This window comes from Myotis daubentonii, chromosome 4 (genome assembly GCF_963259705.1).
Source record: "Myotis daubentonii chromosome 4, mMyoDau2.1, whole genome shotgun sequence".
NCBI classification, from domain to species: Eukaryota; Metazoa; Chordata; class Mammalia; order Chiroptera; family Vespertilionidae; genus Myotis; species Myotis daubentonii.
This window is the reverse complement of record NC_081843.1, coordinates 73,687,580-73,714,892: the sequence shown is the minus strand read 5'-3', so window position 1 is coordinate 73,714,892 and position 27,313 is coordinate 73,687,580. Positions and strand designations below refer to the sequence as shown.

The window sequence follows — 27,313 nt, the reverse complement described above, 5'->3', positions numbered from 1 at the left end:
AAATTACTCCAAGATTTTCAAGGATAGTAGCAATCCTATAATCATGATGTCAGAGGAATTACCCTTGAACTAACTCTGGTTGGCAAGGTACTGGATGGGGACTCCATGATTAAACAGTAGGTGTCTTCCTGTCCTGTATTTGTAATAGGTTACTCAGTTAGAAACCAAGTTGAATGGCACTGGGGAAAGTAGTAAGTGGCACAGGGTGGTTTTGCGATTTTTTTCTGTTGCAGTGATTATAATAGGTTCATGGAAAAAAAAATGTTTTTAACTGTTGTCGCTGACTCCTTTAAGAACCTGTTAAAAGTTGTGGGTCCTTGCCCTAGAGAAATTTGGCAACAAGCAGAGCTTTGTTTCTGTTTTAAGAATCAATAATTAAGACCTTGTAGTAGGTTAAGAGCCTAGATTTATCAGGATTAAATCAGGGAGGTGGGGAAAAAACGGTACCCAGAGAATAAAATAACTTCCTAAAATTGCATGAGAGATGTGTCAGCTTCTGAGCAGGAATAATTCCACCTTTACATTCTTAGGCCCCTGTTCCTTCTTTCCTCTGTATTTCTGTTGTTCATCTTTATTATGTTGGTTGTACTTGAGCCCTTATGAAATCATCCTTTGCAGGCATGTTGTATTCTCATTCAAATCCATCTACATTCTGACTCAGTTAATGTCTATCAGTGTGTCTTCTCAAATTTAGCCAATCTGCATTTTCTATATTTAAATTCAGGCTTTTCCTATACACTTCAAACATCCTTAATCCCACATAATCCAACTTTCTTTCTACTATTTGTTTGTTTGTTTGTTAACCCTCACCTGAGGATATTTTTCCCATTGATTTTTAGAGAGAGTGGAAAGGAGGGTAGAGACAGAGAAAAACATTGATGTGTTTTGAACATTAATAGTTCTGCTATTCCTAAAACTTCATAGAAAATCATCTTGAATGTTTTCCATTTTCAAGTGGAATAAAAGACAGACACATTGACCGGTTGCCTCCCACACGCGCCCCTACCAGGGCTGGGGATCGGGTCTGCAACCACAGTATGTGCTTTGACCAGAATTGAACCCTAAACACTTCAGTCCATGGGCTGCTCTAACCCCTGAGAAAAACTGGCTAGGGCTTCTTTCTACTTTTTTCTTTAATGTGCATTATCTTATAGCACCTTGCACATTTTGTAGTTTATATGACCTGAAATGTCAGCAGCTCAAGTTTATTTCCTGGATTTCGTCAGTTTGGGTTAGCAAAATAGAAAATTAAATTGTTATTATAACAGATTAGTGCAGTGGTTCTCAACCTTCTGGCCCTTTAAATACAGTTCCTCATGTTGTGACCCCCAACCATAAAGTTATTTTCGTTGCTACTTCATAACTGTAATTTTGCTACTGTTATGAATCATAATGTAAATATCTGATATGCAGGATGGTCTTAGGCAACCCCTGTGAAAGGGTCGTTCGACCCCCAGAGGGGTCGCGACCCACAAATTGAGAACCGCTGGATTAGTGGTTATGTTCTTTTAGCAGTTGAATTTTTTTTATCACGAATTATAGGACATGGTTTAGAGTCTAAAAAAGCCTGGTGCTTATTAGTAAATTCTATCTTTTGAAGTTTTAAAATTCATTTCCTTTACTTAAACATTATTTGCAGATACTTAGATTAAAATAGATTGCCAATGAAGCTATAATTGGTTTTAAGGTAAGGTAATGTTGGAAAAACATGAAACTTTATAGCAAAGAAGACAAATTAATAAATTAGCAGTGTTAGGTGAGATGCCTTGGGCTTCTCTGCAAGAGTATTAAGTTTAGTTACTGCATAATAGCTTTGTAAAGTACTGTGCTGTTCTGTTTGAGAATAAAAGGCATGTGGGAAATAATATATATAAATGTGTTAATATTTAAATAGAATAATTGATTTTCTTTTTTCATTGCACATAGTTGTGTAGAGTGGAATTATGACTTGATTTTGTTTTGGCAGAAAATAGTATCTAAACTGTTTGTTGTGTTAACATTTACTTTAGTGTCTCTGTAAGAAGAGCTCAAAGAAACCTTGTGTCTGAGGATTGTCTTACTGTTGAATCATGGCATTTGATCACTTGTAAATGACTCTGGAGAACTTTACAATTGAGAAATGTTGCTACTATTTTTGTTCCCCCCCCCTCATTCTTTTAATTTCTGCTATTACTAAAACTTCATAGAAAATAATCTTGAATGTTTTCCATTTTCAAGTGGAATAAAAGTTAAAGGGCTTCTGTGAATGTACATTTTCTTGTAAGGAGAGAATTATTGCCTTTAAAACTATAAAAAGATAGTTTATAATTCATTGTAAGCACTATAATTGTGGGGTTTTTTTTAATACAGTTTTCTTGTTCTATCCTTCCTTAATCTGGTTATTATGTTTCTGATAGCTGTAGTCTTGAGGTGGTAAAGCTGTGTTGGAAGTGAGTACCTGTGCCACCAGTTAGAATTAATTTCTGGGACTTAAGTGCTGTAATTATAAATTGATCATTCATACAGCTGCTGTTCTTTTTATAATACTTCTTTTCAATTGTAGCTTAACAGCTGATTCAACACAAGATTTATCTACTTATAAATAATAGATAGATGAGCACAGAAAGAGAAGTATGTAGTATTTTCTTATTTCTTATGCCTTATCTTTTGGAAAAGTTGTATTTGTAAGCCAAAATACCTTTGTGTGTGGGTAAGTGGAGACGGGATAGAATATAAAACCTTCCTTCAGATGTACAGTTGGCCAATAGGCACATGAAAAGATATTCTACATCACTAATTATTAGGGAAATGCAAATCAAAACCACTAGTTATTACCCCATACCTGTTAGAATAGCTATTATAAAAATTATTAGAAATAACAAGTGGAAAGGATGAGGAGAAAAGGGAACCCTCTAACTCTATTGGTGGGATTGTAAATTGGTGCAGCCACTGTGAAAAACAGTATGGAGGAAGGTTCCTCAAAATATTAAGCATGCAACTACAGTATTATTTAGCAATTCCTCTTCTGGGTATTTAACTGAAGAATATGAAAGCACTAATTTGAAAAGGTATATGTACCCCTTTGTTCATTGCAGCCTTATTTATAACTAGAGACCCGGTGCACGAAAATCTGTGCACTGGAGTAGGGGAGGTCCCTCAGCCCAACCTGCACCCTCTCACAGTCTGGGAGTCCTCAGGGGATGTTCTACTAATGGCTTAGGCCTGCTCCCCACGGGAAGCAGGCATAAGCCGCAGTCTGGCCTTCCTCTACGGGAAGCAACTGGGTGTGCCCCCCAATCGCCCTTCTGCTGCCGCTGGTCACTGCCACGTCCCCCCACCCCCAAATGCCGTTCCCTCCCTCTGCCTGCTGGCACACACCTTGGCTGGCCGGGCGCTGCCTGCTTGCCAACCCCACCCCCTGCTGACTGGTCATTCTGTTGTTTGGTCAATTTGCATATTATGCTTTTATTATATAGGAGGATAGCTAAGATATGGAAACAACCTAAGTGTCCATCAATAGAATGGATAAAGAATAGACAAAATAGTTAAAGATGTGGTATGTACAGTTATATACAACTGGGTTTGAGCTGCACAGGTCTACTTATAGAAGGATTTTTTCCAATAAATATACTGTTGGCCCTCCACATCCCTGGGTTTCAAATTTGTGGATTCACCCAGCCACAGATAGATAACAGTATTTTCCATCTAAATTTGGGAATCTGCATATACAGAGGGTCTACTTTAGTTATACACGTATTTTCAGCTGTATGAGGTCGGCTATATATACAATGGAATACTCCTCAGCCATACAAAGATGAAATATTGCCGTTTTCGACAATATGGATGTATCTTGAGGGTATTAATACCAAGTGAAATAAATCAGATATAAAAGAACAAAAACGTATGATTTCATTTGTGGAACATAAAACATAAAGAAATGAAAGAACAAAAACAAACTCATAGATAACAGACAACAGATTGGTCGTTGCCAGAGGGTGGGGGGCAAAATAGGTAAAGGGAATACTGTACACCTGAAACTTACATAAGGTTATTCAATTAAAAAACAACAACCTTTCTCTTTAAAAAAAGTATGTATTCACTTGATAGATCATGATTGAAAAAAGTATAATTGAAATGTAAATCTTCTCTCCTTCTACCCTCATTTCTTGTCTGTGGTTCCCCTTCTCAGAGGTAATCACCCATAAGAGTTTATTTTCAGATAAAGTCACATATACAAATATATATAGGACATTGATACTCCCTATGTTTTAAACAACCCATATATACTATATACTCTAGTATACATATTGGGGTTTTTTCTCTTAGGCTATTTTTCTTTTTCTGTTTTTAGTCCTCACCCAAGGATATTTTTCCATTGATTTTTAGAGAGAGTGGAAGAGAGGGAGACAGAGAGAGAAACACATCAATTGGTTGCCTCCTGCATGAGCGCTGACCAGGGCCCAGGCCAGGGAGGAGCCTGCAACCCAGGTACATGCCCTTGACCGGAATTGAACCCAGGACTGTTTGGTCTGCAGGCAGATGCTCTATCCACTGAGCTAAACCTGCTAGAGCTAGGTTATGTTTCTTTTAAGGGCTAAATAATACTCCATTGAATGGATTTGTTTTGATACACAGGATTTTTATTTTATTTTTTTACTGATCTTTTGCTCTTGCTATTAAAATAGCGTATCTTTTCTCAGATGTGAAAGTATATTTATAGGATAAATTTTATAAGAGGAATTGCTGGGTCAAAGAGAATGTGCATTTTGTTTAAATTGCTTTCTGTTTTTATATCCTTTTCAACACAAAACTCTATTTTCAAAACCTTTTTTACCTTATCCATGAAAAGTTTTAGTTTGTAATTTATTTTGCAATTCTCATGAGTGAGTCTTCATTTGTTCAAGTCATTTCTGTGAACCCATTCCAATTCTTTACTGGTTTTTAATGTGTTGTGTGACTACAGAAATTGTCTATGTTTCACAAATATTTTTCCCTTTGTCATTTGTCTCTTGATTTTATTTTTTTATGCCTGTTTATAAAGTTTAAAGATTTTATAGCAAGGTGTATTACTCTTTTAATAGTTTCTAGATTTTGGGTCATGCTTTAAAGTCCCCCATAATGAGATTATTTAAAGCAACAAAAACACCCCTTGTTTTTTCTCCTAGTTTTATGATTTTGTTATTTGCTTTTAAATTGTGAGCCAGTGGAATTTATTTTGGTGTAAGGAATAAGGTAGGGACCCAGCTTATTTTTCCTGATGAAATGACAGCTATCACAAAAATGGTTTTTTGAATGATTCAGACTTATCATGCAGTAAATTTTCATATATCTGAACTCTTTACTACTTTATTGTGCTTGATGCTTATAGCAAATATTTAAATTACCTGGTAAGGCCATTTCCCTTCTTCACAAATACAGTTTATTAAAGAATTTTCCTTATTTTTATTTTTTCCTCTTATTTTTCCATGTGAATGTTGGACTTTTCTTATGACATAAAAATGTCAAGCCGAAACCGGTTTGGCTCAGTGGATAGAGCGTCGGCCTGCGGATTGAAAGGTCCCAGGTTCGATTCCGGTCAAGGGCATGTACCTGGGTTGTGGGCACATCCCCAGTAGGAGATGTGCAGGAGGCAGCTGATCGATGTTTTTCTCTCATCGATGTTTCTAACTCTCTATCTCTCTCCCTTCCTCTCTATAAAAAATCAAATAAAAAATATATTAAAAAAAATGTCAAGAGGCTATGTTATTACTGTGTGAAATTTATAAATTAATTTAATAAGAAAGAATTGGTATTTTTATTAGTCTTTCATTTATTTACATTGTCTTTTGGCCTCCTTTAACATTTTATTTACATGGCTCTTAATAGATTTAAGTTTAGTCCTAAGTATTTTTCTTCTTTGTTGTTGTAAATGGAATCCTTGCTGGTTGTTGCTTATATTGACTGTACAAGGGCTGTTGCTTTTTGCATAGAAATGATAACAGCTTATTGAAATCTATTTCTATTGTAATTTTTTAGTTTATTCTAAAATAGATTTTTTTAAAGCAGATTTTTCTCAAAAGAACTAGAATATCTTCATGATCATTTTATTGTTTCTTTGTAGGAGTATAAGACCAAATTAAAATAAAATAAAAAAAACCAACACAATAAGAAGTATGTCGTCAGAATGAAGAGAATTAATTTGGTGATTGTAATGGCTGTTGGCTTTAAACATCCAACTTCATTGAATGACCCATGTACTGGAGATAAGATACTGGACATTAGACAGGAAGAGAGGGAATAGCCTTGTACCTCTCGTCTAAAGATGAAGGTCATTCTGTGATTGGCTGTAGTAGCAAAGGTTTTTTTTCTTTTTCTTTTTTTCCTTAGAATAGGTAAAAGTGCTTCAATAGAGAACTAAACCATGAGAAATGGGAATGTTGGCTTAATTTTAGTTAAACAGTGCTAATTGATCTAATGTAAAATAACAGTAAATATAGTGAGAGAAAGTAAGTGGAAAAATTATTTTAGGTTCAAGAAAAATTTACATACCATAACTGCACGTATTTGAATATGGAACACATAATTTATATAACTTTATGGAGACATCCTCACATTATAGTTAAATGGGTATATTAATATATTTACCCAAAAAGCAGCACTGAAAGAATGCTCCTCAAACTTTGACCAGCCTACTTTATGAACGATCTTGTTAAAATTCAGATTCTGATTCTGTGGGTCTGGAGTTGGCCCTGAGGTTCGATATTTCTTACAAGTTCCCAGATGATGCTGGTGTTGATGGTAAAATGGGGTGGATTGACCACATGCATAATCTATTGTTTTCTACTCCATAGATGGTTTCACTGCTTATTAGATTGTGCTGCATTTATAGACTCAGTGTGATCCCCTGCCTCCCTAGTGTGTACCCTCTACTTCTGCCACTCCCCTTCCTCCCACCAAGATTTCTCATGCTTTATTCATGTGCTTTTTTGAATTTGGGCTGCTCTTCTTCACATATTTAGTACTTCCTATTCTTTTTTTTTCTATTTTAAGTGTTTTATTGCTCTCGTTTATTTATTTATTTTTAAATAATTCTTTATTGTTGAAAGTATTACACATGTCCCCCTTTTCCCCCCCATTGACCCCCTCCAGCCCACCCCTAGTCCTCCTACACCCCCACCCCCCACCAGGCCTTCAGCACCCTATTGTCTATGTCCATGGGTTATGCATATATGCATCCAAGGTCTTTGGTTGATTACCTCCTACCCACCCACCCACCCCACCTTCTCTCTGAGATTCCCCACTCTGTTCCATGCTTCCATGTCTCTGGATCCACTCCATTCATCAGCAACATTATTTTGTTACTTAGATTCCACATATGAGTACAATCATGTGATACTTGTCTTTGATTGGCTTATTTCACTTAGCATGATACTCTCTAGGTCCCTCCATGCTGTCTCAAAGATTAATGGAGTCTTCTTTTTTACTGCTGCATAGTATTCCATGGTATAAATGTACCACAGCTTTTTTATCCACTCATCTACCGATGGGCACTTGGGCTGTTTCCAGATCTTAGCTATTGCAAATTGTGCTGCTATAAACATAGGGGTGCATACATACATTCTTTCTGATTTGTGCTTTGGGTTTCGAAAGGATATATTCCTAGAAGTAGGATCACTGGGTCAAATGGCAGATCCATTTTTAATTTTTTGAGGAAACTCCATACTGTTTTCATCATGGTCGCACCAGTCTGCATTCCCACCAGCAGTGTACCAGGGTTCCCTAATGTTTCCTATCCTTTAAGACCCAACTCAAATACTAGCTTTAGAACACCTTTTTCAACTGCTTTAGCTTACTCTGATCCATTTTTTTCTCTAAACTTTTACTGTTACTTACAATCATTATTTTACTTTTATATCTGTTCTTTGTTTCTCTAGTTAGATTGTAGACCTCTTAAAGATAAAGTTGATCTTAGACATTTTACATCCCCTACATGACCTCTCCTCTTGGATATCTAAAGAGCAATTTGGAGAGTGTCTCTGAATCTATAATCTTTACCTCTGAAAACTTGTGTCTATTCTTGTGTTCTTTGTCTCAATGAATGCCAGAAACCTAATAGTAATCCTTAATTCCCTGTATCCTAAATCCACTCTTTTACCAAATTCTGTTCTCATTTACTTTTGGCCACTCTATAGTGCCTTTAGGCAGTTGTTTTATAATATTTTGCCCAAGTTTATAGTTATTGTCAGAGGGAGAGTTGCTTTAATAGGACTAATAGGAACTACTCAAGAGATAGTAGAAGTGGAAGTTCTCCATGTTAGCCATGAAAGTTGGAATTATAATAGCCTTGAAACAGTAGAATAACTAATATTTATAAGGTACTTTTTTTTATAAAAGCACTATAATGTAGATTATCTGATTTGCCATGATTATTACTGATATAGTAGGCAGAATACTAAATGCCCTAGTACTGCTGCACTGTGGTCAAGAACCTGGGAAGGAAGTGAATCCTGAAGTATAAATTTAGCATAATATTGTGTATAACAAAATGTGATAGCTAACGCAAGAAGTTGAAGAAGGAAGGTAGTAGTGGAAACTAGGCATCAGAAAGAAAAGCAGAATTTTGTGCCTGTAGGCAGATGACACTGTCACCCAGTAAATGGACTCTGAGAATAAATAAGTAAAATATTTTTTTATTTTTGCCACATGGTTCTTTTAGAGGTCCTGTAAATTCCAGCTTATACTTCCTTGGACAGCCTTTTCTCTCTACTCTGTAAAGTAGGTCGCAGTTTATATAACACCAACTCCTGCCCTTTTTTTTTATGGGACCTATCATTTTATTGTGTTACTTTTATACTCTTAAAACATAATATTCTTCATAACATATTATTGTTTATAATGTTTTTATTTTATATATTTTTTTTTTATTTCAGAGAGGGGAAGAGAGGGTGCAAGAGATAGAAACATCAATGATGAGAGAGAATTATCAATCAGCTGCCTCCTACATGCCCCACATGGGATCGAGCCCGCAACCCCAGGCGTATGCCCTGACCGGGAATCAAACCATGACCTCCTGGGTCATAGGTCAACACTCAACCACTGAGCCATGCAGGCTGGGCTGTAATGTTTTTATTTTTTCTTTCTCTTTTTTTTTTTCTTTCTTGTGTAATGTTTTTAAATAGAGCAATACTGTGAACTCCATGAGGAAAGGACTATGCTTTTGTATCCCCAGCTCCTAGCCCACTGTCTGATATGTTAGATCTCAGCCCATATTTATTGAGGAATGAATGAATGAATGAATGAATGAATGATACATAGATACATACATGAGCAATGAAGAAAGTTAAATTGAGTTCCAAATTGGGAGGAAGAAAGGAGTGGCAAGAAGATTTGGGGAAATTGGCAAGAGTTGTTAGCTATCTTGTAGATTAGCAATAAAGTTTTTAAAAAATAAATATGGAGAAAGGTACTAGACCATGGAAAACTTTTTTTTTTTTTTTTTTTTTTACAGAGAGGAAGGGAGAAGGAGAGGGATAGAGAGATAGAAACATCGATCAGCTGCCTCCTGCACGCCCCCTACTGGGGATGTGCCCGCAACCCAGGTACATGCCCTTGACCGGAATCGAACCCGGGACCCTTCAGTCCGCAGGCCGACGCTCTATCCACTGAGCCAAACCGGTCAGGCTGGAAAACTTTTTTAAAGCGTTAACTAGACAAATAAATAGTATGGAGTCCTAGAAAATACAGAGCACAGGAATAATATGGTGAAAACAGTTTGAAAAGGATAATTCAGGCAGCAGTCTTGAATAATACACCTAAGGCATGTATATGAGGGATAAAAGGCAATTGGAGCTTTTTGTTCCCACTTGCTTCTGTGTTTCAGGGTTCCCATGTCCTCATGATAGGGTGCAAAAAGCCAATATTTATAGGCTGTTATAATCAGATTTCTTTTTTTTTTAATACATATATATATATATATATAAAATCGGATTTCTTTGTAGTAAAATCTTATTGTTCCACAGCTCTTGGATAAGCACAAGAATACAGAGAGCATGGTGGAGCTTCTGAACTTGTATCAGATGGAGGATGAAGCCTACAGCAGCCTTGCAGAAGCCACAACTGAACTCTATCAGTATTTACTACAGCCATTCCGAGACATGAGAGAACTTGCCATGCTACGAAGACAGCAGATCAAGGTATTTTTTTAAAACCTAAATAGTAGCCTGCCTGTTTCATAGTTCTCAACCTGGCTGGCCATGCATTTTAATTACTAGTGGAACTTCATAAAAATGTACATATCTGGTTCTTTGTTCACAAAGATTCTAGTTTGATAGGTTTGGGCTATGTAGAGCCTAAACACATCATTGTAAAGCATCTCAAAAGACAATTCTGCTGAGTAGCCAGGAGAGCAGCCTAGAAAGTAAATACAGTGAGAGATTCCCCTGCCGCTTTCCTGTACATCTCTTTCTACTCCTGTCTCCCTTTTAATGTTTTGGGTACCAGGTAGTCCTAGACTTCTTTACCAGAAGTTGGGAACATTTGTTTTGGGAAGACCTTGTTTTGAAAGTTACAAGGATTTAATGGTAGAGCTTTAAAATTCATGATACCTAATTTTCATGTGTAAAGTGTAACATTTTTTGAGGCAAATTTTAAGGATTGGGTTTTAGAGCTGACCTCAAATAACTGTACTCTGTTTAATTCACATGGAAATGTTGCTGATCTAGGACATGAAAATTGTGTTTTTGTATGATGGTTTAAATTGGAACAGATTATATAAAAAATGTGTATTTGAGAAATTGGCAGTGGGCTCTCTCTGGAGCACATCCACACCTTTCTTCCCTCTCAGGTGTGCATCTTTACTTAGGCCCTGACCAGGTAGCTTAGTTGGTTAGAACGTCGTCACCTCATCCCAGTAAACCAAGATTGCTGGTTCAATCCCTGGTCAGGGCACATGCAGGAAGCAATCAATAAATGCATAAATAAGTGGAACAACAAATCATTGTGTCTCTGTCTCTCTTTCTGTCTAAAATCAATCAATCAATTTTTTTAGAAAAGAAATTAGCAGTTATTCTGGGAACTTTATGATTGGGAGCAAGGATGAGTAGTATATTTGAAAAATTATGAAAAGGTGAATGAGGTATGTCTGTATTTTTTCCCCTTTACTAATCAGTCAGAATATAGAGCAGCAAAGAAATGAAACTCATACTCCTTTATTAATACTTTTGAAAAATATTGGGGTTGTCAGTCAGTTTATCATAAACTTGGTATTTTGGTTAAAATAGTAACTTGTAAATAATGTAATAATTTGTAGGCACCAGAACATCCTCCAAATTTTTTAATGAAATAGAGATTTTTGTCATTTGAGAAATTGCCTGGAAGGCAGGAATGAACTGAATGACATGGAGGCCCCATATCAGAATCTATGTGCATTTTGCTTTCATATTAATTATATCAAGATTTGTATTAAGTATTGACATTAGCAAATTGATTGAACCTACTTGTCATGCTGTGTTATCCACTAGCATTACATTTTGTTTCATTTTTCCTGGAAAGCAGAATATAGATAAGGAGGAATAGACAAAGTTTTTAAATTTGTAACTTTTTTAAAGGTAAATATGGTATTTTACTTTATTGCTGTTTTTGTGATATTGCTCCTAAATGCCCAATCAACTATGACTCTTCGTTCTTTTTACCTTTGTGAAGGTTTAAATAGAAGTATTAGATTTAGTTTGTGAGCTCATGCAGTTTGTCAGATAAGTGTGTTTAATGGTGCTGTTATATTTTATAAGCCTAACTAAATTGATTTTTTAAAAAGAGAACCACATATCACTTTACTGAAAGTATAGCTATCACTAAAATTTCTACAGATTTTAAATGGCTAACAAGAGAATATGAACAAATTTCTGTCAATAAAGTCTACAACTTAGATGAAATGGAAACCTTTGAAAAATACAAACTATCAAAATGGATTCAAAGAGAAATATATAAGTTTTGATAGCCCTATATTAACAAAGTTGAATTCATAACTTAAAACCTTCCCTCAAAGAAAACTTCCAATTCCAGATGACACCATTAGAGGATTTATCAAAGATTTAAGGAAGAAGTAATACCAGTTTTACACCAACTCTTTCAGAAAACAAAGTAAGGGACACTTTCCAACTTATTTTTCTAGCCAGCATTAATTATTCTGATACCAAAGCCAAATGACATTTACAGGAAAAAAAAACAACAAACCTACAGATTAACATCCATCATGAATGTAGATGCAGTATTCATTAACATAATATTAAAAATAGGATCTAGTAATTTATAAAAAGGATGCTATGACATGTTTCAGTTTATCTCAGAAATAGTATAAGGTTGGGTTAACATTCAAAGATAAATAAATGTAACTCACCATATAGTCAGAATAAAGGAAAAAAACAATGTTATTTCTACAGCTGCAGAAAATCATTTTAAAAATTTCATCATAAAAAGTCAACAGACTAGGAGGAGAGGGGAACTTCTTCAGCCTGATTAAGGGCATGTATGAAAAGTCTAACATCATACCTGACTTCTTTCCCTTAAGATTGGGAGCAAGGCAAGATTGTTCTCACCAGTTCAGTAAGGCAAGAGGAAAAAGGCATAAATTGGAAAAGCCAAAGTAAAGCTCTCTTTATTTGTAGATTACATGACCATGAATATAAAAAATTATAAGAAATCTAAAAGCTACTGGAATAATATATAATTTTAACCAGGAGGTCAGTATTAAAAATTCAATTGCATGTTCTATCTTCTCAAGTCATGTATACTGAAAATTATAAAACCTTGTTGAGAGAAATTAAAACATCTACACTAATAAAAGACAAAGATGCTAATTGACTGTACCTTTGCTATGCCCCAAGCCACGCCCACCAGCCAATCAGAGCAACTATATGCAAATTAACCCAACCAAGATGGTGGACGGCAGCCATGGAACTGGAGCTAGCAGGAGGCTTGGTTGCCTGGGCGATGGAGGAAGCCAAACCTCCGCTCATGGCAACAAAGTTTAAATTATAGAAGACAAATCCCAGATACCTGCTTCCAGCCAGCCTCCACTGGGAACTTGGGTGGCTGGGGGTTGTGGCCAGCCTGCAAACAGCCATCAGCCCCTCACCCAGGCTGGCCACACCCTCATGGGGTGAGGGTCCCCACTGGGGGGCTTAGCCAGCCTGAAAACGGCCCTCAGCTCCTCACCCAGGCTGGCCAGGCACCCCAAGGGGGACCCCCACCCTGAAGGGGCTGTGGCCAGCCTGCAAACAGCCATCAGCCCCTCACCCAGGCTGGCCAGGCACTCCTATATAATAAAAGGGTAATATGCAAATTGATCCTAACAGCAGAACGACTGGGAATGACTGGTCACTATGACACACACTGACCACAGGGGGGCAGATGCTCAATGCAGGAGCTGCCCTCTGGTGGTCAGTGCGCTCCCACAGCTGACGGCTGCCAGTACAGTAGTGGTGGTGGGATCCTCTCCCGCCTCCTCAGCAGCGCTAAAGATGTCCGACTGCAGCTTAGGCCTGCTCCCCACTGGCAAGTGGACATCCCCTGAGGGCTGCTGGGCTGCCAGAGGGATGTCTGACTGCCAGCTTATGCCTATTCCCCCAGGGAGCGGGCCTAAGCCAGCAGGTGGTCATCCCCCGAGTGGTCTCAGACCACGAGAGGGCACAGGCCGGGCTGAAGGACTCTCTCCCCCCCTCCCCCCCACACCCCCCAGTGCACAAATTTTTGTGCACCGGGTCTCTAGTACCTAAATAAATGGAGAGATAGACAGTCATAATGGATTGGAAGACTCAATAATGTTTATCAGCTATCACTTGATCTGTGGATTCAAATTAAAATTCCAGTATGGTATTTTTTAATATACAAAAACTGACAAGTTGATTACAAAATGTATATAGAAAGGCAAAGAACCTGGAACAGCCTTGACATTTTTGAAAAAGATAAAAGTTAGAGGACTTAATACCTGACTTCAAAGCTTACAAAAAGATGGAGAATCCAGACGTTGGGGTATTGACATAGAATAGACATGTAAACTAATGAAACACAACTGAATTCAGAAATAGACCCATTGTTACATACCAGTTTTCCACAAAAGGTAACAAGGCAATTCATTTGGGAAAAGAATCCTTTCAACAAATGGTGCTAGAACAACTGGATACCCACGTAAAAAAGATGAACCTCAGTCCTTATATTTTACACAAAAATTAATTTGGAATCTATCTTAGACCTAAAACATAAAAGCTCAAATTATAAAACATATATAAGAAAACATAGAAAATTTATAGCTTCATTGGGAAGGAAAGGCAAAAGTTTTTTAGGTAGAATGCAGAACTTAAGAAAGATAGATTAGACTTCATCGGTGGAATACTATGCAGCTGTAAAAACGGGGATCTCTTACCCTTTGAGACAGCATGGAGGGACCTAGAGAGTATTATGCTAAGTGAAACAAGTCAGAGAAAGACAAAGTATCACATGATCTCACTTATATGTGGAATCTAATGAACAAAATAAACTGACAAACAAAATAGGTCCAGAGGCATCAATACATGGAACAGACTCAAGAGCCTTAGAAGGAAGGGGTGGTGGGGGGGAAGAGATCAGCCAAAGAATTTGTATGCATAACCATGGACACAGACAATAGCGGGGTGAAGGCCTGGAGAGATGACTGAAGTGGGGATGGGGTATCAATGGGTAAAAAGTAGACATCTGTAATACTTTAAATAATAAAGGTAAAATTAAAAAAAATTTAGACTTCATCAAAATTAAACAGTTTTGCTCTTTGAAAGATTGCTAAGAAAATGGGATGATAAGCCATAGATTGAGAGAAAAGACTTCTAATACACCTGAGAAAGGAAGTGTACAGCTTAATAAGATAAAAACCAAAAATTTTGAAAATGGGCTAAATATTTTAAAAAGCATTTAAAGAAATGGCTAGTAAGCACATACAAAGATACTTAACATGGTCCCCAGGGAAATTCAAATTAAAGCCGTATGAGATACTATTACACACTCATTAGAATGATTATAATAAAAAATCCTGGCGCTCCCACAGGCTGGTGAGGATGTAGAGTAACTGGAATTCTCATACAGTCCTAGCAGGACTTTAAAGTCATACAACCACCTTGGAAAACAAGCAGTTTTTTCAAAAAAACATATACATACCTTGACAAATCAGCTGTTTGACTAGTTATTTATATGAGAAATGAAAACATCTGTTCACAAAAAGATTTACTCACTAATTTTCATGCCAACTTTATTCATAGTAACCCCAAATTGGAACAACCCATATGACCATCAACAGGTGAATGGATAAACAAAATGTGCTATCTATGCTAATAAAAGGGTAATATGTTAATTAGACCAGGTCGACAGGACATCTTCCGGTCGTCCAGTCCTTCTTCCAGACAAAGCCACTGTGGCGGGGGCCAAGGCAGAGGCGGTTAGGGGTGATCAGGCAGGCAGGCAGGTGAGCGGTTAGGAGAGTGTGCAGGCCAGGCTGAGGGGACCACCCCCTTCCCATGCACGAATTTTGTGCACTGGGCCTCTAGTCCTAAATAATAAAAGGCTAATATGCAAATCAACCGAACGGCAGAATGACTGGTTGCTATGACGTGCACTGACCACCAGGGGGCAAACGCTTAACACGTTGTATGCGGGAAACGTATTTATACGTTTTACGTTGACTGGTAGAGCGCAGGACACGTATTAATACATTTTTTATAGACTAGCGGTGGAATGTGGGTAACATATAAATATGTTTATTTTTATACTTTTTTATTGCTCTAAAGGGATGCTAACATGCAGATATACGAATTCCAAAGGACAAAATTTGGGTCTCTAACACATACAATGGTGAATTATGTATGTACTTCCAGGTATAACGGTAATCTATTCAACTGCGTAGAGTCATCCCTTCACACAATTCTCTGCCTCGCCATGCATTCAGTGTGATTCTAAGAAAAATAATTCAGTATACATTTTATAGTAAATCACAAAAAGTTTCATTGAAAAAAAATATGTAAAACTAAAGTTATCATAATTTTACTGAAAGTTCCCATTTGCGCAAAAAATTAGCAAAAATGGCCCGCACCACCTGTTAGTGCGCGATAAAAACTACCCGCAGACAATGTGTTAACACAGAGCCAGGCTCACGGCTGGCAAGCACAGCAGCGGTGGTGGGAGCTTCTCCCGCCTCCCTGGCAGCGCTAAGGATGTCCAACTGTTGGCTTAGGCCCGCTCCCCGAGGGATCCCTGACTGTGAGAAGGCACAGGCCGGGCTGAGGGACAACCCCCCCCCCCCCCCAACGAGTGTACAAATTTCATGCACCGGGTCCCTAGTTTCCATATAATAGGGGAGAATACTCAGCAATGCAAAGGAATTAACTATTGATAGACACACATGGATAAATCCCAAAGCATAGAAGACAAAAAAGACTATATATACAGTGTAAAGGGATGGATGGCAAAGGGGCATGAGGAATCTTTTGGAGGTGATAGAAATCTTCTGTATTTCAATTGTAGTGGTTGTTTCTTGTATGTGTACAGCTATCAAAACTTGTCAAATGAGCACTTTCAATGGATTCACTTGATGGCATGTAAATTTAACCTCAATAAAATAGATTACTAAAAATTATGCTGAGCAAAAAACACCAAACACAGAGTATAAACTGATTCCATTTTCATAAATTCTAGAAGTGATTTTTTCCCCCTATATTGACAGAAAGGTAAACAGTTGTTGCCTGGGGTGGAGTGGGGCAGGAGAGATTGAGAGGTAGCAGGTATAACAGAATCTTTTGGGGTGATTGATATACTCTAAATCTTGATTATAGTGGCTGCTATGTGGGTGTATAAATTTATCAAAATTTACACTTAAAATGGGTACATTTTGTTGATAGAGGTGATTTTTTTAAAAAGGAAAATAAATGAGCAGTATGGGCCTGTTCAGCCGTGGGCAAACTACGGCCCACGGGCCGGATCCGGCCCGTTTGAAATGAATAAAACTAAAAAAAAAAAAAAAAAAAAAGACCGTACCCTTTTATGTAATGATGTTTACTTTGAACTTATATTAGTTCACACAAACACTCCATCCATGCTTTTGTTCCGGCCCTCCGGTCCAGTTTAAGAACCCATTGTGGAGTCAAAAAGTTTGCCCACCCCTGGGAGGAGTGGGGAACATCCTGATGGCAGGCCATATAAGGCCTATAAAATCATTTGGTCTGGCCCTGCCAAGTCATTAGAGGTGAGTAATTAAATTAAGTTGACCAAATATAGCAAGTGAATTTTTAGGTTGATAATTTTATATGATCCTTGAATGATGAATGATGTTGTAAATATCCAAATGGCTGTTGGCAGAATATAGGTTTCCCATCCTTGATGTAGAAGAATGCAAAATGGGGTGATCAACACTGCCTAAAGATACATGGGAAAAGAGGGATTATTGAGAGCAAGCCTGTAGGAAGTGGTTACCTATGTCTGTATAGGAAATTGGAATTGAGAATATTCCAGATAGAGATATATAGATACAAGAATGGTATATAGTAAACAGACATAGTACCTGTGCTTTAGTCACAATAAATTATTGAAACAAATTAATGAATCATCACACCAATTTAGCAGCAGTAAGTGGCATGGCTGGGATTGAAACACATTGTCTGTTTGACTGAAAATCTGCTTTAGTTACACCACAGGGTGTGAATTGTTTGGAATGCCTCAGGTCTTAGGTGTTTTGTAGGAAATGAAAGGAAAGGGGTTCAGGGGCTAGAATGCAGTTTGGCCATTTTTTTTAAACTTTATTGTTGACAGTATTACAGATACTCCCATTTCCCTCCTCCCCTCCTTTGCCCTTCTTACCTAGCTCCCACCCCCTCTTCCTTCTGGCCATCAATCACTACACTGTTGTCTGTATTTATGAGTTATGCATATACTAAAGGCCCGCCCGGTGCACGAAATTCATGCACTGGGGGGGGGTGGAGTCCAGGACCCCTCGCTCCTTACTGCCCACCTGGTGGTCAGTGTGCGTCATAGCGATTGGTTGTTCTGCTGGTCATTCCGCCGTTCAGTCGATTTGCATATTATAGTTTTATTATATAGGATGTTCTTTGGCTAATCCAGCGGTTCTCAACCTGTGGGTCACGACCCCTTTGGCAGTCGAACGACCCTTTCACAGGGGTCGCCTAAGACCATCCTGCATATCAGATATTTACATTACGATTCATAACAGTAGCAACATTACAGTTATGAAGTAGCAACGAAAATAATTTTATGGTTGGGGGTCACAACATGAGGAACTGTTTTAAAGGGCCAGAGGTTGAGAACCACTGGGCTAATCCCTTTACCTTCTGTCATTCAGTCCGCCCCCTCCCCTCTCCTCTCTAACAACTGTCAGTCTGTTCCATGTATCCATACCTTTGTTTCTAGTTTGTTCGTCAGTTTATTTTGTTCATTAAATTCTACGTATAAATGAGATCATATTTGTCTTTTAGCATAGTAATCTCAGTCCGTGCTGTTGCAAAGGTTAAGAGTTCCTTCGTTTTTTACATCCACGTAGTAGTCTATTGTGGAAGACCACATCTTTTCATTTTTATTTTTATTTATTTATTTATTTTTTAAAATCCTCATGCAAAGATATGTTGTTATTGTTTTAAATTGATTTGAGAGAGAGAGAGAGGAGAAGAGGAGGAAGGGGGGAGAGGGGGGAAACGGAGAGAGGTAAACTTCGATTAGTTGCCTTCACTATGATGCCCAGCCGTGGATTAAAGAGGAAACTTAGCCCTAACCGGTTTGGCTCAGTGGATAGAACGTCGGCCTACAGACTCAAGGGTCCCAGGTTCGATTCCAGTCAAGGGCATGTACCTTGGTTGTGGGCACATCCCCAGTGGGGAGTGTGCAGGAGGCAGATGATCGATGTTTCTCTCTCATCGATGTTTCTAACTCTCTATCCCTCTCCCTTCCTCTTGGTAAAAAATCAATAAAATATATTTTTTTTAAAAAAAGGAAACTTAGGTATGTTCCTTGACCACCGGGCATTGAACCCACAACCATCATACATGATGATGCTCCAACCAAATGAGCCACCTGGCCACAGCTATGGCACATTTTTTTTTTAATATTTATTGTTGAGAGTATTACAGATGTCCCCCTTTTCCCCCCCTATTGCCCCCCTCCACCTGGTTCCTGCCCAACCCCAGGCCTTCACCATCCTATTGTCTGTGACCATAGGTAATGCACATTTGCACTCTTATACTTCTTCCTCTCCTTAAAGAATACCCTTCAACATTTTATATAATACTGTTTTGGTGGTGATGAATTTCTTTCATTTTTTTCTTGTCTGTAAAGCTCTGTATCTGACCTTAAATTCTAAATGATAGCTTTGCTGGGTAGAGTAATCTTGGTTTAAGTCCTTGCTATTCATCACTTTGAGTATTTCTTGCCACTCCCTTCTGGCCTGCAAAGTTTCTGTTGAGAAATCAGCTGATAGTCTTATGGGTGATCCCTTGTTGCTTTTAAGATTCTCTGTCTCTAATTCTTGGCAGTTTAATTATGATGTATCTTGATGTGGGCCTCTTTGGGTTCCTATTTTTTGGGACTCTCTGCACTTCGTAGACTTGTAAGTCTATTTCTTTAACCAGGTAAGGGAAGTTTTCTGTCATTATTTCTTCAAATAGGTTTTTAGTATTTTGCTCTCTCTCTTCTCCTTCTGGCACCCCCATAATGTGATTGTTGGTACGCTTGAAGTTGTCCCAGAGGCTCCTTACACTATCTTCATCTTTTTGGATTCTTTTTGCTTTTTGCTTTTCTAATTGGGTGTTTTTTGCTTCCTCATGTTCCAAATCATTGATTTAATTCTCGAAATCCTCTACTGTTGAATCCCTCTATATAGCTACCAAATTTTGTGACCTTTTTCCTAGTGAATTTTGAATGTGTTCTTCTTCACCCCTTTCCTTCTCCAGGACCAAGTAAATCAATAAGTACTTTGTGAAATAAAAAAGTTACCCACTCACCCCCACCCCAGCTGACAGATTAGAGTGGAGCCCCCCTTTAGGCAGATGGAACAGTACACATGGCTTGGCTGAGCATAGGCTAGCACACTGCGAACTACATAGTGCCACTGTACATTAAGGTCCTTATCTCTTACCTGAGCTTTTTTTGTTGTTGTTTTGTTTCCTTGCCTTTAAATTTCACCTTCTAAAAAACGTATTATTTTACACTCTTTACTGAGAATATTATGTCTAATATTAGCTTTGAGTATAAACATTTATGAATAGATGCTGCCAAAGCTAATCCTTTCATTCTGTTAACAGTCACTTCAGATGACCCCTGGGCCTGGAAAGTTTGCATCATTATGTATGATGGTTGTGGGTTCAATTCCCGGTATTGCTACATCAGTATATTCACAAATTTATCCTGAAATTTGTTTCACCTAAGAATTGGAGTTGTTTTTTTCTTTCCCACTCTCCTAACAATAGACAGGAATAACACTAATTTCTCACCTAAAACCCGGTATCTAAGCAAGTGATGTGTTTATCATAAGTAATTCTGTGCCAAGAAATTTGTATTTATAAACGAATCTCACTGTCCTAGCTACCTAAACTGACACATTCTTTTTTCCATGCTAAAAACAGGCACTGTTTTCTTTCTAGTTCTGAAATTGAAAACAGAGGTGTCACTGTGTTTAGCACATGATCCAGATGACCAATGCTGTGCATCTTCAAATTTGCCAAGTTAGGAAATGAACTTAGTATCCTATCTTCGCTTACTGTCTTAGGTGCAGTTGTAATCACATTTTTTAACAGTTGGCTGAAACATTAGCTACTAAATTTCAAAGTCAGTAAAAAACAACATTGAAAAGCATAATATATACATGAACAGTGAAGGTAAAGATAATCCAACAACGTGTAAATTATCTTCAAATAATTGTGACTGGATTTATTTTTTAACTTTTTCTCTTCAAAATGCCATAATGCAAATTTTCTCAATTCCGTGTACAGTGTTTAATTGTTCAAGTGAAAATAATTTCTGCTAATAATCTGAGTTAAGATTTTTGAATTTGGAACACTGCTTGTTCTGTTTATTAAATTTCTGTTTCATAGTTGTGTCTGTTGGAAAATCAAACCAGATACTTCAGCAAAGGGACTTCAATATAAAGAGTTGTTAATTAGGTATAAAGTTGTTAATCAGATCATTAAGAAGGCAAGAACGTAGCTCTGTAAGATACAGAGTTAACAATTGCCAAAACAGCCACCACTCTTAGGTTTGGGGGGTATAAAGGAAAGACGTACTTTATTAATAATCAGCAAAGAGGATGGGTCGGGTCCCGGCGAAACTAGTCTCTGAGGAAGAGGACATCGCTCACCTAGTGCTGGTGTTTGAGCTGCACTAGTGGAGAGACCCTGCTCTCTAGGGATAGTGCACTGGTGGGCTGGTGCTGGTTTGTCTTTCGGAGGAGGGGCTGGGGGTTGGGGGCACACAATGAAGGTTGTTTTGCAAAGGTGGGAAAGCTGGGAACTGGATTCTGTTAACTGCTTCAGGAAAATACTGCAGATGCTGGGTTGAAGAAGCGAGGCTGGGATGATGCTCACAGGAACAGCAAACAGTAAAGTCAAATGATGCAGATGGGAAGAAGCAAATCTCTTTTACCTCCTCCAACCCTGAAATCTCCTCCCACCCTTCCTATTGACAAAGCCTAAATGTGGTTTGCAGAGCTTGAACCCTCGCATCACAGGGCAGAAGGTGGAACTTGGAGCTAACAGACAAGCCATTTGCATACATTTCAGATTTTCAAAGTTAGGGAAAACATCTAGTAACCTAACTTATGATCTTAGGTAAAATAAACTTCCAAGTTCTTTAAAGGGTACAAAGTTTAATCAGTCAGGTCTTTGAAAAGGATTTCTATTCAAAATGTGCTGAGTAAGAGTTTAAAATTTTGGCTGAAGTGTTCAATTTATTAAATTACTATTCCATACTTGCGAATTCTAATATTATATTTTTTAACTTGAGTGCTTTAAAGTCAGAAGTAATCACAATAAAAAGCAGAAACCTTGATGGTTTTGTAATAGCAAACAAGTCTTCTAGAACCCTTAAATCTAAGCTGTAGTCTAAATATGCCACTTACTGCTAAGAATCCCACAGAGGTTTCCTGTTTCCTGTCAAATTAAATACAAATTCCTCAGCCTGACATTTAAAGGCCTCGTGGTGATCACAACCTCCTTTTCTGGTCCTATCTCCCATTACCTTTATCTATTTTACCTAAACCCCTGCCAGGCTGGACTGCTATCTATCTCTTATCATACACTTATCTTTCCTGCCTCTAGGCTTTTGCTCAGGTTAATTCTTGCTTCCAGCATGCCTTTTGAAGGAGGTTCTCTTTCTCCATCTGTGCCTGTCAAAATCCTATGCCTCAACGTCTAAAGCTTCTGCAGTTATGAACCTCAGTAAGTTCTATTTTTTTGTAGTGATTTTTTTCTCTTTATTTTTCCCCCATTATCATTTATCCCCCCTATACCCTTCTTTACCTCACCCTGCTCCCTATAAATAGCTAAGTTCCTCTCAACAAACCTTTCATTTTTCTTAAAGATCTTAAAACACCTTTATTCCTTGTTACACAGAGACACTGTTTGCCATCTATAATATCTGGTCAAAATGCTACTTACTCATTATTCCCTTTAGAAAGTTTGCCCAGACTTTGCACCCCAAACTCCACAGCTGGTGCTCCCCATGGTATCTTAAGCATACTCTATCATGGCATTTTTCATACTCTACTAGAGGCCCGGTGCACGAAATTTGTGAACTCGGGGGGGGGTGTCACTCAACTCGACCTGCGCCCTCTTGCAATCCAGGAGCCTTCAGGGGATATCCAACTGACAGCTTAGGCCTAAGCTGTCAGTTGAACATCCTTAGCACAGCCGCCGAGCCAGAAGAGGCTCCTGCCACCACAGCTGCCCTTGCCAGCTGTGAGCCTGGCTTCTGGCTGGACGGCGCTTCCCTTGTGGGAGCTCACTGACTACCAGGGGGCAGCTCCTGCATTGAGTGTCAGACCCCGGTGGTCAGTGCGCGTTATAGCGACTAGTTGTTCTGCCGTTTGGTTGATATGCATATTAGCCTTTTATTATATAGGACTAGAGGCCCGGTGCACAAAAATTTGTGCACTCGCGGGGGGCGGGGGGGTCCCTCAGCCTAGCCTGTTCCCTCTCGCAGTCTGGGATCCCTTAAGGGATGACCACCTGCTGGTTTAGGCCCGCTCCCTGGGGAATTGGGCCTAAGCTGGCAGTCAGACATCACTCTGGCAGCCCAGGAGCCCTCAGGGGATGTCCACTTGCCAGCAGGGAGCAGGCCTAAGCTGCAGTCGGACATCCTTAGTGCTGCTGAGGAGGCAGGAGAGGCTCCCATCACCACCGCTGTACTGGCAGCCATCAGCCTGGCTTGTGGCTGAGCAGAGCTCCCCCTGTGGGAGCGCACTGACCACCAGGGGGCAGCTCCTGCATTGAGTGTCTCCCCCCTGGTGGTCAGTGTGTGTCATAGTCACCAGTCATTCCCAGTCCTTCTGCTGTTGGGGTCAATTTGCATATTACCCTTTTATTATATAGGATAGAGACCTGGTGCATGGGTGGGGGCCAGCTGGTTTGCCCTGAAGGCTGTCCCGGATCAGGGTGGGGGTCCCCCTGGGGTGTCTGGCCAGCCTGGGTGAGTGGCTGAAGGCTGTTTGCAGGGTGGCCAAGCCCCCCAGTGGGGACCCTCACCCCATGAGGGTGTGGCCAGCCTGGTTGAGTGACTGATGGCTGTTTGCAGGCTGGTCAAGCCCTCCCCCCACCCCCCCAGTGGGGACCCTCACCCCATGGAGGTTTGGCCAGCCTGGGTGAGGGGCTGATGGCTGTTTTCAGGCTGGCCACACCCCCTTTAGGGTGGGGGGTCCTCACTGGGGTGCCTGGCCAGTCTGGGTGAGGGGCTAAGGGCCGTTTTCAGGCTGGCTATGCCCCCTGGTGACGGAAGCTCCCAGCCACTCATTTTTTTCTTTTCTTTTTATTATTCTGGGATTTATTTACCTTCTATAATTGAAACTTTGTTGCTTTCAGTGGCGCTCAGAGCCGGCTGGGAAGCTTGGCTTCCTCCATTACTGGAGCAGCCAAGCTCCTGCTCGCTTCAGCTCCGTGGCTGCCGGCTGCCATCTTGGTTGGGTTAATTTGCATAGAGTTGCTCTGATTGGCGGTGGGCGTGGCTTAAGGCATAGCAAAGGTATGGTCAATTTGCATGTTTGTCTTTTATTAGATTAGACTAGAGGCCCAGTGCACAAAAATTTGTGCACTCGGGGTGAGGGAGAATCCCTCAGCCCGGCCTGTGCCCTCTCACAGTCTGGGATCCCTCGGGAGATAATGACCTGCTGGCTTAGGCCTCCTCCTGGGTGGCAGAGGGCAGGCCCAATCCCTAGGTGCAGCCCCTGGTTGGGCTCAGAGCAGGACTGATTGGGGAGTTGGGGCACCGCCCCCTGTCATGCACACAGCAGGGCGGATCGGGAGGTTGCGATGCCACCCTCAGTCATGCTCAGGGTAGGGCCAATTGAGGGGTTGGGGCACCGCCCCGTCACACTCAAGGCAGGGTGGATGGGGAGGTTGCGGCGCCACCCTCTGTCACGCACAGAGCAGGTCGGATCAGGGGGTTGGGGCGCTGCCCCCTGTCACTCACAGAGCAGGGCCCATCAGGGGGGTTGGGGCTCCATACCCTGTCACGCACAGAGCAGGGTCGATCAGGGGGTTGGGGAGCTCCCCCCTGTCACGCACAGAGCAGGGCCGATCAGGGGGTTGAGGAGCTCCCCCCTGTCACTCACAGAGTAGGGCTGATAGGGGAGTTGGGGCACCGCCCCTGTCACACACAGAGCAGGGCGGATCAGGGGGTTGGGGCGCCACACCCTGTCACGGAGCAGGGCCGATCAGGGGGTTGGGGCGCCGCACCCTGTCACACACAGAGCCGCAGGGCGATCAGGGGGTTGGGGAGCTCCCCCCTATCAGGCACAGAGCAGGGTTGATCAGGGGGTTGGGGTGCCTTCACCTGTCACGAACAGAGCAGGGAGGATAGGGAGGTTGTGGCCCCGCCCCCTGTCACACACAGAGCTGCAGGGCGATCAGGGGCTTTGGGCGCTGCCCCGTCACACTGATCCCGGTGCCGGGAGGCCTCGTGGCTCCGCTGATCCCGGTGCTGGGAGGCATATTACCCTTTTACTATATAGGATAGAGGCCTGGTGCATGGGTGGGGCTGGCTGGTTTGCCCTGAAGGGTGTCCTGGATCAGGGTGGGGGTCCCGCTTGGGTGCCTGGCCAGTCTGGATGAGGGGATGATGGCTCTTTGCAGCTGGTCACACACCCTTCAGGGTGGGGGTCCCCACTGGGTTGCCTGGCCAGTCTGGGTGAGGGGCTGAGGGCTGTTTTCAGGCTGGGGGTGACTGAAGCTCCCAACCTCTCCTTTTTTTCTTTTTTATTCTGGGCTAGCTTTAGCTCTGAGGCTTGGCTCCAGCTCTTAGGCCTCGGCTGCTGAAAGCGGGTATCTGGTTTTTTTTGGTTCTATAATTGAAATACTGTTTCAACTCCAGCTCTGAGATCCCGGCTGGCTGAAAGCATGTTTCTGGGGTTTTGTTTAGCTTCTATATTTGTAACAATGTTTCAAACTGCAAGCTCAGAGGCCGGCAGCAGCAGGCGGGGAATGTTGGAGTCCTCCGTCACTGAAGCAAGCAAGCCTCATCTTCGCTTCAAGCTGCCTGGCTGCCGGCCGCCATCTTGGCTGGCAGTTAATTTGCATATCGCCCTGATTAGCCAATGGGAAGGGTAGCAGAGGTATGGCTAATTACCATGTTTCTCTTTTATTAGATAAGATTGTAATTCTTTATTTGGGTATTTATGTCCTCCACTAGGTTGAATAGCTTGTGATCTCTGGTACCTACAATACTGGCACTGAGCAAATATTATACATGATTGTTTTGAGTGAATAATTGAATAATTGAGACCTTTGTCAAAGGTCTCACAGCAGAGCTAGTCTCATTTCAAACCAGATTTCTTCATCACAGATATCTCTCTTCTTACCCTCAATTAGATTGTAAGTTTCTTGGGAGGAGAATATACATGTTACTCATATATTTCCTCTAAAGCACCTACTGATAACAGTAGTCTCTACATTCAAATTATGTAATTGAGATGATTTCCAAATATTAGCCATGGGAAAATCTAAAAGGAAAAAAAAATCAACCGTATCCAGTAGTAGCATCATTTAAGTTTGACTCCTGCAGTTTGAAACTGGAGATACAGTAATCATTTGAGAATTTTAAAAAAAATCTAGTCTAGATGAGTATGGAATTGGATATCAAGAATCCAAGCTGCTTCTACTGGCTTCATTGTCTTTGCTTGGTACTATTTTTATAGTCTCAGAAATGGAGTTTACATAATTCTGTTTCCAAATTAATAAGGAAGGCATTTATGTTCTGATCCATATCTCCACTTCCTCTCCCCCACACACTGGAAAAAAGAGGTAAGTCTCATAATTTTGGGGCCTTATGTATGAAAACATGAGCTCATTGTTTGCTTGACTAGAAACAGGAAACCTCTGGGATGGTGTGTCTTCAGCCTGTCTAGTTGGTATGATTTGTGACCCCAAGAAAAGATAAAAGCATTTTTTCTTGTTCATGCTTAAAAATATATGTATAATAAAGAAGATTTGGAAAGTTCAGATTTTAAACAGGAAGAAAAATATTACCAATAATTTACTACCAAAAGATGACATCAATAATAATATACTTTACATATTTTGTCTTTTTTTTCCTGGGTATTCTTTTATGTAATTGAAATTACATCTCTGCACAATATTGCAGTGAACACTCTGGTTATTATTCTTGGAAGATATTGTCTTAAATACCTTCAAAAAGTATGGTATCATAAAATACTTTCCAAAAAATGTTTTAATCATTATATAGTTCCACTAGCAGTATATAAGTGTGTGTCTTTTTCACCATTACCACCTGTTTAGTCTCATCATTTTTTAAAAAATCTATTTTTATTGATTTCAGAGAGGAAGGGAGAGGGAGAGAGAGAGATAGAAACATGATTGATGAGAATCATTGATTGGCCGCCTTCTAGGGATCAAGCGTGCAACCCAGGCATGTGCCCTTGACTGGAATCAAACCCAGGACCCTTCATAGGCCGATGCTCTAGCCATTGAACCAAACCAGCTAGGGCCTGTTTAGTCTCATTATTAATATTTACTTAATGAATCTTTCTAAGTGGTTATCATCCTGCCATCTAAAAGCAGCTATTAGTGTCTTATCTTCTCCCCTTCCCTGCATCAACTTATTCTTATCTGGG

The 27,313-nt window shown here is 40.1% G+C and overlaps 1 protein-coding gene across 2 annotated transcripts in view; it reads left to right on the top strand.

Annotated features, from left to right (window-relative positions):
* Positions 1–27,313, top strand: part of JMY (junction mediating and regulatory protein, p53 cofactor) — a 73,638-nt gene that overhangs the window by 15,292 nt on the left and 31,033 nt on the right. For both annotated transcript variants that reach the window (XM_059694243.1, XM_059694242.1), the window contains exon 2: positions 9,978–10,151. In XM_059694243.1, the coding sequence (XP_059550226.1) occupies positions 9,978–10,151 (174 nt within the window). The remainder of the gene's footprint in view (positions 1–9,977; positions 10,152–27,313) is intronic.